General features: G+C 41.7%; 1 protein-coding gene across 1 annotated transcript; it reads right to left on the bottom strand.

Moving 5' to 3' along the window:
• Positions 1-4263: 4263 nt before the first annotated feature.
• On the bottom strand, positions 4264-14245 carry LOC145413525 (uncharacterized). The gene is made up of 3 exons (XM_080283220.1): positions 14208-14245; positions 8687-9191; positions 4264-5910 (listed from the first exon to the last, which is right to left on the bottom strand). The coding sequence occupies exons 2-3, from the start codon at positions 9171-9173 to the stop codon at positions 4427-4429; spliced, it is 1971 nt and encodes a 656-aa protein (XP_080139346.1). The 5' UTR covers positions 9174-9191; positions 14208-14245; the 3' UTR covers positions 4264-4426.
• Between the last annotated feature and the right edge of the window lie 3079 nt (positions 14246-17324).

Here is a 17324-nt window from a genome sequence, read left to right as displayed (position 1 = left end):
TTGAGTCCATCCTTATATATATATATATATATATTTATATACACAAGAGAGAGAGCTAGCATACCTGTTTTTGAGGTATAGCATGAATTTTAAATTTATTGAAATGATGACTGCTGTACTGTATAGTGTAATCAGAGTGCCTAAGTACTGTATATTTTACTGGTACATATTTTTTCATGTAACATATCTGTCTAATATCCAGAATGTTGTTTCATATCCTTGCCTTTTATAACACCTAAACCAACCATTGCAAGCTAAGGATTAATATTATTTGATCCCATATTTTTCTCTGAGATCTTCACACAGAAGACATAACCATAGCCTGAGTAGTTGCTAAACTTAACACACTCTGCATTTATGTTTGTATTCATAATCAGATTCAGTAAAATTATTTCTTACATTAATAAGTTAGGTGTTTGATTTTTCTGAACATTTTCATAAGTATCATAAGAGACAGACAGACAGACACTCTATCCCTGGTCACCATGCACCCTCTCCTCAAACATAATGTATCTCTGTCCCCTTGACCGAGAGGTGTCGGGAAAGTAATGGATTACATCGGTGTATAATGAACCGAATTTTTGTTAATGGTGGAAAAAAGGAAAGTAAGATAAAAGCAAACCCTATGAGAAAATAATAACTGAATTATGCTCCACGTTCAATGTGAACAAAATCAAACGTAATGAAATGACAATTTAAACAAATAATTCAGTCGTTGACTCTTGTCCAGTTGCGACTTTACTCAGTTATGTTATCAGTGTCGTTCAGGTTTATCTCTAGTAATTCAAAAGGCATAAATTTATCATTAAAGATATCATTGCTTTAATTTGCATCTGGATAATCTGGCATGTTACAAATAAATGAGTTTTGGTTGGAATACAAAGTCAATTTGGTGCACATTCAAACACAACAGGAATTGACCAATCACAGCCCGAGAGCATTGCACAGTGTTACCAATTCCACCAGTCCTCAGCTGGCAGAATCAGTGTGTCAGACTCACTGAAACTGACTATAGGCGACTCAACAAAGAATATATCATGTTTGATCACTGAACTGTCATCTTGCTTACCATGGAATACATAATAATAATTTTAAAATATTAATAATTATGAAAACCTTAGAGAGCAAATATTTCATGCATTGATGAAAACTGTGACATCAATAAATCATGTGTTTACATTCAGGCTATTCTAGGAAAAATGCTTTGAAAATACAAAGGAATTTCTAAATAAATGTTGGAAAATAAGAGAGAAGAAAATAAAGCTCAGCAACCAGAACAGTAGCTAAAACAACATAAAGAGGGGACATTGAAAAGGCACTCCTTATCGCATGATTGATCGATAAATCATGTGTTTACATTTGGGCTGTTCATGGGAAAACACTTTGAAAATACAAAGGAATTTCTAAATAAATGTTGGAAAATAAGAGAGAAGAAAATAAAGGAGCTCAGCAATCAGGACAGTAACAAAAACGACATAAAGAGGGGCCGTTGAGAAAGCTATCCCGATCGCATCATCGACAGCATTCCTCGTCAAGAGACTTCGTCAAAACATCAATGATTCTCCATCACAACAATTCGCACCTCAGAACAGTTGTGCATCATACATACATTACCAGTATTATTATGCATGACAGATGTTTATTTAATGTCCTGGGACCGTCTGATGGTGGGACTGTATACAATGCTGCTGCTTCTTCTCTACTGAGTTTGAATATGAGTCAGAGATCACATTCTCCAATGACCTTGACTGGGTGCAAGAGAGACGGACACTGGTTTTAGGCTTAACCTGAGACGTCCCGTCGATGTACAGGTACATTGCAACATTTTGCATTTGCCAGTCCCGATGACGTACTGGTACATTGTGCAATTGCAAGGTCCCTAATTTGCACAATTTTCAATTTTCAATTTTCGCGTGTGATTTTTTGTACGTATACATGGGACACCTTCCTCTATTCCTCTACAAGATGCCAAGCAAGGACAATGCCTTACATCGCATAACCTCCCCCCCCCCCTGCCATTGTCTCAGCAATTCACCTGTTACCAGTGACCTGGCCAATAAAGACATTCAGGGCCAGAGTGATTCCCCAATCGATGACAATGTGGAAGACAAAGTTTACATAGCATTAGAGGAAGAAATAGTCAGAAATGATGATCAGGTAATGTGGCAAAAGAAGGTCAGGAATGGTGATGAGTTAGTGAGTGAAACAATGCTTATAATGCCTATATTACTGTTTGAAAACCAATATACTCTCGTACTACATATAAATTCGTACCAAGTAAATAAATAAATACCGTTTATGAGTGGTGTGGAATAGTTATCCTCCCATAGAACTCGTTTTCTTTGCAGCCAGCCTGATAGAAAACCCTGTAAGGTAAGGAGGTACTTCTACCTGTATCGAGTATTTTAAACCTCAGGTGAGCAATTTCTCTATGAATTTTCGATGTTTCTCACCAAAAGCGGAGGTTTTAGCGAAAAAAAAAAATTTCCAAAAATGGTCGGGACTGGGGGGTGTCGGAGGTGCGAAAGTACGCGGGACGTGACGGGTTAAGTTACCTTCTTGTACAGCTGTTAGACTGCTTAGATTGGCTTTAAACTTTTTTTTTTTTGGACTCATTTGGGTGGGTTTAGGACTTGGCTGGGGGGAAAATCCAAGGCTCAAAAATGCATCCCTATACATTACATGTTAAATCTACATCGAGATACGATACTCGCCTAGCGATGGGTTTTTACTTAATCAATTGCATTGTTAAACCGGGGTATGCCTGTACCATGGCCAAACACCAAAGATAAGACCCTGGTCCTCTTTGGAGAGAAGAATGTCTACAGGGTTTACTCCGATATTTCACAGGCGCGGTCATGATGGGGGCCCCAAATCGACCTTCTTGGCTTCTGTGAGTACCAGTTTGGGTGTTTTATGAGTTTTGCATCAAAACTAACCTATCTAGGCAAAAAAAAAAAAAAAAAAAAAAATCGAAAATTGGTCAGCACTGGGGGTGTCAGGTGTTAATGTTTCCAACAGAGGGGAGGTTAAGCACCATGTGCCATATCAGTAATCTGTGTTGCTGCACACATTATTTGCTCCCTTTAACTTTAACATTGTCCACCAACCTCCTGTGAGCCCACATGACCAAGAAATAGACAATCTGGCTACTATTTCCCCCAGATTCATATATATTCAACCTACTCTCTCTCTTCCTAAAATGCGTGTTGCACACAGTCATGTTTGCTGCCTCCCCAAATTCAATTATCCTCTCCCCTTTCACATCCCTCGTACTATATGTGCATCCCCCATGCACCCCTTCATATCCTTGTGCTCCTTCACCCACACGACCATTTAAGTCCCCTCCCAAAACTTCTCATCATCCCTCATATCGTTTACCACACATATCAAGTCATCCCAGAATCTATCTTCAGCCTTTTCCTCACATTGTCTCCAGAAGGAGACAGCAAAAACACGGAATTGCATACAAACATGAGGAGGAGAAATTCAGAGTAAAGCACTTGGTCACATAGGGGACATAAATCACAGCAAAAATGAAGACCAAGGTACAGTACAGCACAATCTTTCCCATCCTGTGCCACAGAAGATATGAGGCTGTTTGCAACACAACTGCTGGGCAGTTAAACACTACACTTCAAAACTAACATAAAATAAAAAGTTATTTCCAGTCCCTTAGTCATACTCCACTCGTCACTTTTGACCCTTTGGTTGCAGCTAGTTTTTATGACCTGAAGAAAACCAACAGTTGCAAACAGAAATAAATTACAATGCTCTTTACTCTCTCCCAAAGCACTGTGATAGTTGTTAACACATATGGTGTCCTAGCTCTTAAGCATTGCAAAATAGTCTAACACAGGCCAAAATAATCAGCAGTCAGTAAAAATGCAACTAAAGGGACATGCAAGGAATACATGGGCTGCATTCTTTCTCTATGGAAGAAATTCATGGGATGTATTCTTCCTTCCTATGTAAGGAATACAAGAGAAGTATTATTTCTCTCTGTTGCAGGACTGCATGGACTGAATTCTTTCTTTCTGTGCAAGACGTTTATGGGCTGTATTCTTCCTTTGTATGCATGGACTATATGGGCTGTGGTCTTTCCCCCTTATCCCCAGGGATGTAAAGTACCTGACAACTATTGAAATGATGGATCAAAAGATTTCCGATTCCATACTTTGAGATGATAATCAGGAAAATTAGAACTAAAAAATTATGAGTTCTTTTAATTAAGCATTACAGAAAAAAAAAAGGGGGGGAGGGTAATACAGTAACCAATCTCATATCAGCCTTTAAATGTTATGAACATACTGGTAATCCTCAACATTTAAAGATACAAGACAGACCTATGCTCCCGACAAGAGTGATAGGAAAAGTACAGTATCATTAAAATAAAAAATTATAAGTAGTGGTATTAATGGATAGCTCACTGACTTCCTCTGATAACATGATATTGAATTCCATCAATATCCACCATATTCACATTAGGAGGTACAACACTAGCTGGCATCAGTAGGGCTGATCGAGTTCCAGAAAAATTGATTCCAGAACTGAAATCTATCATAGATGTTTCCTCTGCTGGTTCCCTTCTGTCTCCCTGGACCTGAATTCCTTCATTGTTAACATTAATTTGCATCATAGAAACTGCATTCTCACTCATTTCTGTCAGCTGAATTGACTCAACTATATGGGAATTAATATTTTTCTGATTATCATGATACTGAGTCATATGCCCATTCAGTTCCTCATGGGTTGTCAAAACAGTATTGCAAACACTACAGTGGTAAGGCTGGATATCCTGGGTATTTTGGGTATCTTGTTGCTCTTCAAGTCTTTCATCACTCCTCTTCTTTTTTGTATACTTTCTTTTTACTTTGGCATGTGCTTCTTTTTTGTGGGCTCGTAAATGGTTGGCAATATCAAATGTTCCAGGACACTTATCACATGCATACCTACCACCACTCTGATGCAGCGACATGTGCAACTTAAGTGAATACTTCATGCTAAACTTTGCCTGACATATTGTGCACTTAAACTCATGAGATTCAATGTTATGCACTAGCCGCTGATGACTTCTGACTGCTAACTCTGTCCTGGCTTGGTAGTCACAACTGTCACATTTATGTGGAGTCTTCATGCCTGGCTGATGCATCTTATTCATATGGTTTCTCAAAAGGAATTTAAATGAAAACATTCTTGGACACAATGGACATGGCACAGTCTTTTCCCTATGCTTGACCTTTATATGCATGTCAAGCGAATTGCGAGAATTAAACGACTTACCGCAAGAGCTGCATTCTACATGATGATTCCTTTTGTGTATCCAGATCTGACCACTGCATTTAAGCATAACACCACATATTTCACAGGGTCCTGACTGCTGCTGTTTGTGATGCTCCAGCTGTCTCTGTCCACTGTAAAGCCTCATGCAGTGTTCGCAAGAATAGGGGTAACGCTTGGCCTGTTCATGGTCTCTGTGATCCCTAACAATGTGCTCACGGAGATAATTGTGCTTGGAGTACAGTTTTCCACAGACCTCACAGACAAAATTTTTCTCCTTACTGTTGTAAGGATGGCGTTTTTTCTTCCATTCCTGCTTAAATGCTAAATTGATGTCAACATTTTCATCATCAACCTCATCATCTGTAATCCAGTCATCTTCAATACAATCAGGTTCCTGCTTTACTATCTTTGGCAGTTCAACTGGTTTGTCACTATCACCAAATACTTTTTTTAACAATTCACTGTCATTGTTGCTACAACCTGTAGGATATCTCAAAAATCTGTTGCCTGATCTCAGTTTTGATTTATGTTTCTCTGTTGACTTCTTTGATAATAATCTCATTTTTGCCCAGAAAGCATCATCACTGTCAGAAGTGAAGTCACTGTCATCAGATTCTTTATCATTATCTGAAAGCAGAAAAAAGGTGTAAATAAGTGATATATAAATTATTGTATATAGGTAGATTTGACTCTCAGTACATTGTTGTATATGTAAGTCTGATGCAAATGAAATTCACACAATTAAGTATTGGTCTCTCAATTTCAAATGCAGAAAGTCCTAAGTAGGCATGCTTTATTTGATTTAAATCCCACATTGTTATTATTAACAAAAGAAACAGTAGCTTTTATTCAGAGTGATTACTGAGAAATAAGTCTACTATATGTTGTAAGTGAAGTACTGTGTAGTTTAATTTATACAGTTTAAAGTAAACATATGCTTTACTTTTTGCAGCAGAAGCACCTTACCAAATCAGTTCTTCTTCTTCCTAATAGTCTTTCATATTTTTCTGGTTATTTTTGGACGTGATAAATCAATGTTTAACGTTAATTTCCTTTCCCTATTGTTTTTAACTTCGTTCTTTCCACTGTTATCAGCTGTTTCTCAAGTACAATGGCAGACACTTCCAACACATCTACGTCCTGGTCAACTTTTAGTAAGTCTTACTAACCTTACATTTTAACCTTACCTAACTTAGCCTACCTAACCCAGCAATTTAGCCTAATCTAACCAAACTTAACCAAGATTCCAGTAAATTTTAGTAAGTTTGCCATTACAAATGTCTGTGAGGCATAAGAAATATGATAACAAGAGGGGAAGAAAAGTCACCAGAAAATTGTTTACCACCAGTTGCAAAAATACAGAAAACACACTGGAGCAATAGCAACTGAACTGGCAGGGTCCTTCTGCTGCTTAAAATAAAACATACATACTGTATTTTATCCACTCTTATACTATCTATCTATCTATCTATATACAGATATTTATATATGTATATACATATATCGTTTTGTTTTGTTTTGTTTTTAAAGGCTCCAACATGCTTGCATGCGTCAGCCTTGGTCACCTAATGGCGGCTCTCCATGCTACACGATCTATTGCAGCCTCCCTGTTCAGTCCCTTAACCCTGAGGTCACACTTAATGACCTCGTCCCATGTGTTTCTTGGTCTACTCCTCATTACCCCACCACCAATATTAACACTTCTCACCTTCCTCACCCAGTTATCATCCCCCGTCCTCTCCACGTGCCCAAACCATCTCAATCTACCTCTCCTCATCACAACACCAATACACTCCAGTCCCATCCTACCTACCAACTCTTCCATCGTAAACTCAGTCCCCCCAGACCTTGCACGCAGGGACGCACTACACATCCACCTAATCATTGTCATTTCTACATCTGAGCCTGCAAATATCCTCCTCCTTTACTGCCCAGGTCCCACTACCATACAGCATTACACTCCTAACACATGCTGCATACAAAGACCCCTTAGCATGTAGGGAGAGTCCTCTCAATGTCAGGAGAGGCAACAGCTCCCTGAACTTCTTCCAACCACTTCTCACCCTAGCCACAGAGCTAGCTCCAGCCCCACCTCCAGCACACAACATGTCTCCCAAATATCAAAACTCTTCCACACACTCAAGAGATTCACCAGCAAGTTCAATCCTTTCACGCCTGACAATCTCCACCTGCTCTCCCCGACAAGCCGTACACATAAAATCAGCATTATCTCGCAGTCTACCTCTGATACCACTACATCTCTTGTGCACCCATTTATCACAAACACCGCACAAGATGGAATGACTTCCCATGCCCTTGTAGCAAACCGCACATGGCCACTCTCCCTCGTCTTTGACAGTACCGCCACCAACCCTAGATATCATCACTTTTGTTTTATCTGCATTTACCCTTAAGCCCTTGTGCCCCATACCATCTCTCCACTTCCTAAATCTTTCCTCCACCTCCCTTTCGTTCTCTGCAATCAACACCAAATCATCAGCATAAAACATCTCCCACGGTAGTCCGTTAAGTCTCGTGAAAGGGCTTCAAGTACCATGATAAACAATATGGGACTCAAAACTGACCCCTGATGCATACCAATGTTCATGGAAAACGCATCACTCAAATCTCCATTCATTCTTACCTGGGTGCGAACACCGACATACATAGCCATAACCACCCTAACCAGACACTCCTCCAAGCCAAGCTTCTCACTGCCCACTTCACCACCTTAGGGACTCTGTCAAAGGCCTTTTCCAAATCAACAAAAACAAAATACAGATCCCTTTCCTTACCAATATATTTTTCCTGAAGCTGTCAAACAATAAATCAGTTGTTGCAAAAAAAAAATTATCACTCAGGAAAGAGTAGCCTGGATATTTTACCTGTATACTGAACAGCCATGGGGACATCACACCTTTGCTTCACTCAAACAGTATTATTACCATAAACTAATCAGACAATCACTACCCCTTTTACATATTCTTCAGTACAATGACAGAAACTCTGTAGAATTCAGCAGTTTTCCATCCAAATCATATACTGTATTTACAAAACCTTCCATTATTCTTCCCTATTTATCTTGTTATAGGTTTTTTCCAGATCCATATACTGTATGCTGTAATAATCTTGCAATCTTTCACACATGCAACTGGTATTAAAAGAAATCAGCATTAACACTATAATGTTTTTCTAAATCTTTTAACTCTAAGCAAGTTACACTTCACCATTCCTTAAGGATTTCTTCCATCTTCCAATTTTGTATATGAAATCAATAGGCATTAACTATAAAACAAGAAATGTACCCTCACCCAGAAATGCATCTATTACAGAATAAAATACTAAAGGCCACAAACTGGATAACATACTGAGTAGCCTGAAGTTAATATATTGTAGTGCTTACCACTGTTAGAGGGAGACAACCTTAAAGGAGTTTCATCAAGCAGCTCATCAGTGTCATAATCATCATCCTGATTGCTGTCATTCATCCACTCACGGTCAGTTCCATTAACCACATTATCAACTGCTTTCGTCACATCTCTCTCCTTCCCCCTTGCAGTTAGCTGCTCTTTGCTGTTATCAGGTGGCTCAGTCTTGGGGATAATAGTTGTAATTTCCGCTGGAAATGTCGACACACCTATGCTGACCTTTCTGGGGATGTCAGCTTGGGTAGAAGCTTCACTGACTGAAGAAAACAATGCACAAAATATAACTGGTAATGATGAATCACCACCATAAGTAGGCGCAGTCTGGCATGCTTTGCTTCTTTGTTCAACTGATTTGCCTTTCGAATCCTCATGCATGTTCTCAGACTCTGCCTCCTCTACTACCATTATCATGTCTTCTGGCTCCATGTCAGTGGAGTATCTGATAATTTTTGTTACCTTCATCTTCTGCGTCAGTCAATCCTGAAATGAAATTTTGATATTATCAGACACATTAATTGAAGTCTAAAAACAGTTTATAAATCAACCTAAACACACAATTTTAGTCCAAAATATAATCAAAATCGGTAAGAAAAAACAAAACCCATCATTAAACCGGGGTTTGGCCATCATTAGGTGGGGTATGGTGCAATTTCTACCCCCATCATTAGGTGGGGTATGGTGCAATTTCTACCCCCATCATTAGGTGGGGTATGGTGCAATTTCTACCCCCATCATTAAGCTGGGGTATCGCATCTAGGGGTATCGTATATTGAGGTATTACTGTACTACTACTACTACTACTACTACTATCTATCTGTCTATTGCCAGACGCCTCAATCCCGTTTGGGGTGGCCACAAACAAATCGCCTCCACGTCACCCTGTTCCATGCCATTTCACTGCCCTGCTTCCAACTCACACCCCCCTCTCTCATATACCTCTCCACCCCATCCCTCCATCTCATCCTCGGCCTCCCCCTCCCTCCTCCCTCCTCCACCTCACTCACATACACTCTCTTCGTCAGTCTTTCACCCTCCATCCTCTTCACTACTACTACTACTACTACTAGTCTATCTGTCTATCTATTGCCAGATGCCTTAATCCCATAAGGGGTGGCCACAAACAAATTGCCTCCATGTCACCCTGTCCCCCACCATTTCACTGCCCTGCTCTCAGTTCACACACCCCTCTCATATACCTCTCCACTCCATTCCTCCATCTCATCCTTGGCCTCCCCTTCCCTCTTCCCCCCTCCACCTCACTCACATACACTCTCCTCGTCAGTCTCTTGCTCTTCATCCTCTCCACGTGGCCAAACCACTTCAGTGTATTTCTCCTAATGTTTTCTGTCACATCCACATCCACACCACAATGCTCCTTCATTTACTCCTTTGTCATTCTGTCTCTCTATGTGACTCCACATGCTTTCCTCAGATAACTCATTTCCACTGCTCTCAATTTGACAGTGTCCCTCCAACAAGATCTAAGCTTCACTTCCATACGTTTGAGTTGGTATCACAATACTGTCATGCAGCAACTTTTTTTTACTTCCATTCTCACTTCCCTGTTTCTTATCACTGCTTTCAAAGAACCAGCAACCTTTCTTCCTTGTTGTACCCTTTCAAGCACTTCACCCTCTAAACTTCCATCTTTACTCATCACACTACCTAAGTACTTAAATGCATTCATGTTTTCCATTTCCTCCTCATCCAGCATCACTGTACATTCAGTGACTTCCTTTCTATCAATTCCATAACTTTACTCTTCCCTATAATCACCTTTAGATTCCGTTCTTACACAATCTTCCAAACCCGTTCACCAAGCCTTGCAGCTCCACTTTCCTTCACTTAATAACAGAATCATCTGCAGACAACAGTACAGGGAGTTTCCACACACTGCCCTTTCTCATTAGGGCCACTCCAACATCCACTGCCCTACTTTGTATCTCTTTTATAACCCCACTGATATACAAACTGAACAACCATGGAGACATGACACATTCCTGTTTCAATCCAACCTTCAAATAGAAAAATTCACTCAGTTCACTGTCCACATGCACTGCAGCCTTGGCACCTTCATACATACTCTTCATGGCATTCAGCAACTTCCCATTTACTCTATATATTCATAATACTTTCCACAATCCTTGTCTGTCCACCTTGTCATTTGCTTTCTCGGAATCCATGAAGGCTGCATACAACTTCTTTGTCTTCTCTAGAAACTTTTCCACTAAAGACCTAAGAATGAATATCTGATCTACACAATCTCCTCCCTTCGTAAAACCTCCATATTCTTCTCCAACTAACTCCTCTGTTATTTCCCTAACTCTGTCAATAAGTATCCTACCATATACTTTTCCTATTACACTACGAAGACAAATGCCTCTATAATTACCACACACTTCTTTTTTCTCTTTTCCTTTGTACAGGGAATAATTATTCTTGACTTGCAATCCTCTGGGACTCTACCTTCCTCCCAGGCCAATCTGCACATCTTCCACATCCATTCTACTACTATCCTCCATGCTTCAGCATTTCACCACACACTCCATCAATTCCTGGGGCTTTCCCCATTTTGACTTTCTTCATTGTTTCCACAGCTTCTGTCTTACTAATTTCTTCCTCTCTTCTCACATCCCTACTTCTCCCAGCCATTCCCCAGCCACTTATACTCACATCTTTCACTCTCTATGTTCAACAGTTTCTTAAAGTGTTCTCTCTCCATCTGGTCACTTTTTCTCCCTTCTCCGCTAGCAATCTACCATTTTATCTTTCACTCCCTGACTAACTTCTTTATCATCCTGTCTGACTCTATTTACCTCCTTCCAGAACATTTTCTTCCATTCCCTCCACTTTTCGATTAAACTTGTATTCTTAGTTAGTTGTTTTCTGGGGAAGGGCACTAACCCTCCGCCAACCCAGTTGTTGTCACATACGGAACATGTTTTGGTTGGTTATATGGTTACCACTCAGCGTTGTCATTGATTTCCTGGTTTACAGGAAATCATTTGGCTTGCCACTCAGTGTAGAGCTACCCTAAAACAGAGTACCATTACACTAAGTAATAGTAATAGTAATAATAATACAGTAATAATAATACTGGCAAATTGTTTTGTCTCATTTAATTTATAAAGGCTATCTATTGCCACACGCCTTAATCCTGTAAGGGGTGGCCATTGGCCACAAACAAGCAACAAATTGCCTCCATGTCACCCTGTCCCCTGCCATTTCATTGCCCTGCTCCCAGCTCACACCCCCCTTTCTCATATACTTAGCCACTCCATCCCTCCATCTCATCCTTGGCCTACCCCTTCCTCTCCCCCCCTCCACCTCACTCACATACACTCTCATTGTTAGTCTCTCACTCTTCATCCTCACCATATGACCAAACCACTTCAGTGTGTTTCTCCTAACACATCCTATCACATCCACACCACAACACTCCTTCACTTCCTCATTTGTCACTCTATCTCTCCATGTAACTCCACATGTTCCTCTTAAAAAACTCTTTTATTTCCACAGCTCTCACTCTTGACTTCTGTCCCTTCAACAAGGTCAAAGCTTCACTTCCATACATTAGAGTTAGTATCACAATACTGTCATATAGTAACTTTTTCACTTGTGGAAGTTCAAACAGAGAAGCAGAGGGACAGGGGAACAAAGGCTGTGATGTTGCCAGTTTTACTTTTATCTGCATTTTTGCAAGATGTTTTATTTAATAATTCAATATAGATTTATAATAGCATATGTAATTCCTTACAAAAATCTTTGAAACATTTAAATCAATTATCCACAGCCTAATAAATTATTAGACTGTGGATACTTGATTTAAATAATATGTTTTAATGATTTTTGTAAGGAATATCATATGCTACTCTTAATAAATAATGTGCTTTTAATTTATTATTATTTACTAATACAGTAATAATAATTTAAAAAATATTAAAATACATTACCGGTATCTCTGTTGCAGCATTTTAAGAAATGCTACTACCCTCCATCCCTCCCACCTCCCCCAGAACCCATGTGACCTACCCAAGCCTCCCCCATCCCTTGTCCAGACATACGGGAAGCTCCCAAGACCACGAGTCCCTTGGATTGCGCACTGGACAGGTGTCCAAGGCAGGTGCACAAGCGCAAATTTAGTTGTGCAAACGCAACTAAATTTGCACTTGTGCACCTGCCTTTTCATGTGCGAAAGCGCAATATTGCGCATGGTCTCGTGCAGTGAGCAATGCACAAACGATATTCACCAGAGAGCAACAGTGCGCAATTGCGCTTTGCAAGTGTCTGCACACCTGCCCAGCAGTGGCAATGGGTTTTTCTTTAACCAGTTGCATCATTAAACCAGGGTATACCTGTACTTTCCTGTAGCTGTTGGACAATGCATATGGCATCGGTTATCCCTCTGCCTGGCATAAACCCAAACTGCATCTCATAAATATTCAGAGTTTCCCTAATCATACCTTCTAGGACTCACTCCATTACCTTCACTAACTGGTCCAAAGGTTTTATGCCTGCATAATTTCCTCTTTCTAAGGCATCACCTATTTACATTTACAGTCACACACTTCCCCCTATACACATTTAAAGTCACACACTCCAGCCAGTCATCTGGGACAATACACTCATATATATTAAAATTTATCAAATCACTAACTAACCCCACTCCTATATCTCCTGAGGCCTTCAGCATTTCCGCAGTCAACTTAAACACACCAACCACCATCCCCAGCTGCATCCCACCTTATAATGATAATACTAATACTAATAATAATAACAACAACAACAAATCATATAGCAATAAAGTGACAGCCTTTTGGCTGAAAATATTAAAACTGGGAATAATCTTTAGAAGTATTAGGGACTAATATTATCTTAATTAAAAGTGGTCAGTGTGGAATGGCGCTGACTCCTACTGCTATGCTATGGATATTATACAAGATTTAGTACTATGATGGAAAAATGTATTGTAAAATGGTGCTTCATGAACCTAACTACTGTATATACTTGAACCTTACTGTCCATAATTATAAAAATGAGGTCTGTTAAAAAAGAAGCAGAATTTTTTAAACAGCGCACCAACTAGCTGGCTTAGTGTGATCGTGATGGGAGCATGTGCAGTGGCAACTTTGCTATTTATCTATCTGTACCAAGATGCCATGATCCCCTAAGGGGTTCCTATTTGAACTGCTGGAACCACTTGTGACACTATGTACAGCTCAAACAATCCTCCCCATTAGCCTGTTGTAACATATGAAAAGCCCGTGTAAAAGTTTTTCGCAGTCTGAAACAGAATTTCAATTTGAATTGTTCTTCAACACCCTTTGTTGTTCAGTTTGTAATAAATAGCCAGATGCACTAAACACATGTTCACTCAAGCGCGTGTACCTCATGACTACCACGTGATGAAGCTCAAAGTCATCATTACACAGTGCTCCCATTGTGAACGCACTGCACCGGCTACGTGGTGCATTATTTAAAAGATTTGGGACAGACCTTATATAAAGATAGGTGACAATTTCACTTTGGGTCCCTTGGGGATGTGGCACTGCTTCCACAATTGGCAAATGTTGCTTGAATAACAAAAAGAATTTACAGTTATGAAGAGTAATCCATTATTATATGGTAAGTGATAGTGACCATCATCCACTCACATGGTATAGTGCTGCCTAATACTTCCTTCATCTATATCATTCTTTTTGTCTACTCCTCTCTTCTTGCTCTTTCATTTTCCGTCATTTTTTTATTATTTTTTCTTTCAAGTGGCTTTACATTGAGTGATAAGCTTAATGGTTTCCTGTTAGCCTGAAAACCATTTATGTCAAAGGTGATAACTATATAACCAACACATGGGTTCCCTTGGTTCCCTACACGTCAGTAAGTGCGTTGCTGGAGGGCTATAGAGAGACAGAATCCGTCACTAACTTTTCGTCAGTTATTAATGGGGACTGTCCTGCAGTTTGACCGAAATGATATATAAATGAAACAAACTGTAAAACAAAATTCAATAACAGCTACCAAAAGTTGTGATTGCTTGTCAGTACATGGCAAGAGCACCTCAAGTAACTTATTTTTCTGTTTCATTGTCTTTAGCATTTATCAGATCAACTGAAGAATCCCTAAAAATTATTGCCGTCTTTCCTGGTATCAGCTGAATTATTTACAAACCTATACTCACAACACAACAGTTTTAAATGTGTTTCACAACACCCATCTCAAGCAGGATCAGTGATCCTAAATTCCGCCCGGAGATCGGTTTAATCAGATATAAAACACAATCTCGGCCCACTTCTAACACTCAAATTTTACAACAAAAAGCACATTTGTGCCATTTTTAAAGTACATTTGACAAGTGCGCAGTTGAGGTTGGATTTAGTTTTCGGTCTTTTGCGAGAAAAAATCTGATTGTTGGTGTCCTTTACCCGGACCCTTCCCAAAGGAAGGGCCCACGGAAGACGGAAGCCACACACTGCTGATGCGCCAGCCACAGAAAGTAGGAAATAAGTAAGAAAGAGCAAAGTAAAGATACAGGCTAGAAGGTGCACTTTATGCACCTACGAAGTAATTACTTGCAGAAGAGTGAAGTGGGGGGACCGGGGCAACATGAGTCGCCGTGATGGGAAGTAAGAGCTGTTTTTGTCCTGAATAGTGGAATACCCGAGCGGCGGGGTGAGCCTAACACCACCACCCCAGGAGGAGAGTATGAGGGGGTCACACCTACACCACAAGGGGACAATGGAGAAGCTGGCTTACCTGGCTCACAGTCCAGGCTTAAGCGACATATCTCTCCCGTGACCCGGCGCCCTTCTTCCTCGCAGCCGGACCACCCGGCAGTGTACAGGGAAAGTACACCACTCTTCAGTAGTGGGAACGCTAACCAGAATCGGGGTGGGACTCGTATTAACAAGCTCCCAAGCACACCATCGGACGCCGAGTCCCCTGGATCGGCCTCCTATTTAATAGAGGACTCAGGAGGAACCTCAAGGGTTGCTATCCCCTTACGGCAGAAGAGCACACTCTGTCAGAGCTGTGGCAAAAGCCGAGAGAGTTTGTCTGACCTCTTCCTCCCCCTGTCCCTAGGACAAAACCTTCCCCCGCCGGAAGGAGGGCATGTTCCGTCGGAGCTGTGGCAAAAGCCGAGAGAGTTCGTCTAACCTCTTCTTCCCATCAGCGCCAGGACAGGAATCCCGACCCCTATGGAAGGAGGGCACGCTCTGTCGGAGCTGTGGTAAAAGCCAGGAGAGTTCATCTGACCTCCTTCTCCCACTATCACAGAGGCAGGAGTCCCAGGGTCCTACGGCCGGAGTGCAGGCCCTGCCGGATCCGTGGCTGTGGCCGGGAGAGTCCAACAGGCACTGTCTCCCAGCCGCTCGGTCAGACCGCCATCAGGAGCTGCCTGTGGCTTCTCTTCCTCATGGAGTTCGTCAGCGGAGGGCATCATCCAGGGGCAGGCCGCAGGGAGTGGATCCTTGGGCTCTTGATGGGCCCCCGCCACAACTCCTCTAGCTGCAACTCCTCTGGGGGACTGCACCTGTGAGGAAAGAGAGAGAGAGAAGCGTCCCACCCGGCCTCTGGATGTGTGGCAGGGTGAGCCAGGGACTTTCTCCAAAGGGGTAGTCTCAAGGGCTGTGGATGAAGGGCGTACAGTGGCCATCTCTTCCTGACCCGGTACATACAGTGGCCATCACCGCGGGTCCACGGGCCCTAGAGACAACAGCCGAAGTGCGCACAGTGGCCGTCACCGTGGGACTGCTCCCTAAGGAGGTGGCAGATGAAGGGTGTACAATGGCTGTCCCTTCTTTCCCGGTGCATACAGTGGCTGTCATTGTGGGTCTGCCTTTTCCTGGTTTACCAGCCAAAGTGCATACAGTGGCCATCACCGTGGGGCTGCAGGGGGTAGCAGCAGAAGGGCGTACAGTGGCCGTCACGACGGTGCTGCTTGGGACTGTGCTAACACGAGTCCCATCCCGATCCTGACGAGGGCTGACCTGGCTGCATTATAGTTGGCCGGGACTGCGTTCCTGCTGGTGGCCGTGTTGAGGGGAAGAGGGGCGCAGGGTCGTGGGGCCCCTAGGCCCATCTCGCTCGGGCCTTGTGCTCTCTCTATGTGCCTCTCCGTGGTTTCCTCCTGGGGTGGGTGTGGGGCCGTGGGTCCTTCCTGGGGTGGGTGTGGGGCCGTTGGCCCTTCCTGGGATGGGTGTTGCGACATCCCTCCCTGGGCTTCCTGCGGAGGAGGGCATCTCAATCCGATTTCAACCAAACTTGGTGGATGGGTGAAGGGACAGCCCATGAGGTAACATTGTTTTTGAAAGCTACAGGTAAAAGGTCAGGGTCACAAGGTTAGGTCAAACGTTGACCTCGCAAAATCAACTTGTGTTTATCCATTTCATAACAGATAGGCTACGGGGATAATGGTGGAGGATAAAGCAAGAATGAGGTGAATCAATTTTGAGAATAATTAATCAAAGGTCAAGGTCACAGAGTAAGGTCAAAATTCGATCAGTAGGTATGCTTGCTGATAGAATAACTCAGTTTTGATCCAGTTCTGACAAAAAATAGAAATGTTAAGGGTGTGCTACGACGTAAACGTATTGCTTTTGTGAATAGATCAAA

Source organism: Coenobita brevimanus, chromosome 96 (genome assembly GCF_032717465.1).
Source record: "Coenobita brevimanus isolate Jiangsu-jjx chromosome 96, ASM3271746v2, whole genome shotgun sequence".
NCBI classification, from domain to species: Eukaryota; Metazoa; Arthropoda; class Malacostraca; order Decapoda; family Coenobitidae; genus Coenobita; species Coenobita brevimanus.
Note: the sequence above shows the minus strand (reverse complement) of the source record. Positions and strands in the feature narration are given on the sequence as shown.

Excerpts from the sequence above, each read along its gene's own strand:
- LOC145413525 (XM_080283220.1), bottom strand. The coding sequence starts at position 9,173 with ATGAAGGTAACAAAAATTATCAGATACTCCACTGACATGGAGCCAGAA. Across the intron at positions 5,911-8,686 it reads GTTGTCTCCCTCTAACAGTG|ATAATGATAAAGAATCTGAT; the intron begins GTAAGCACTACA and ends TTCTGCTTTCAG.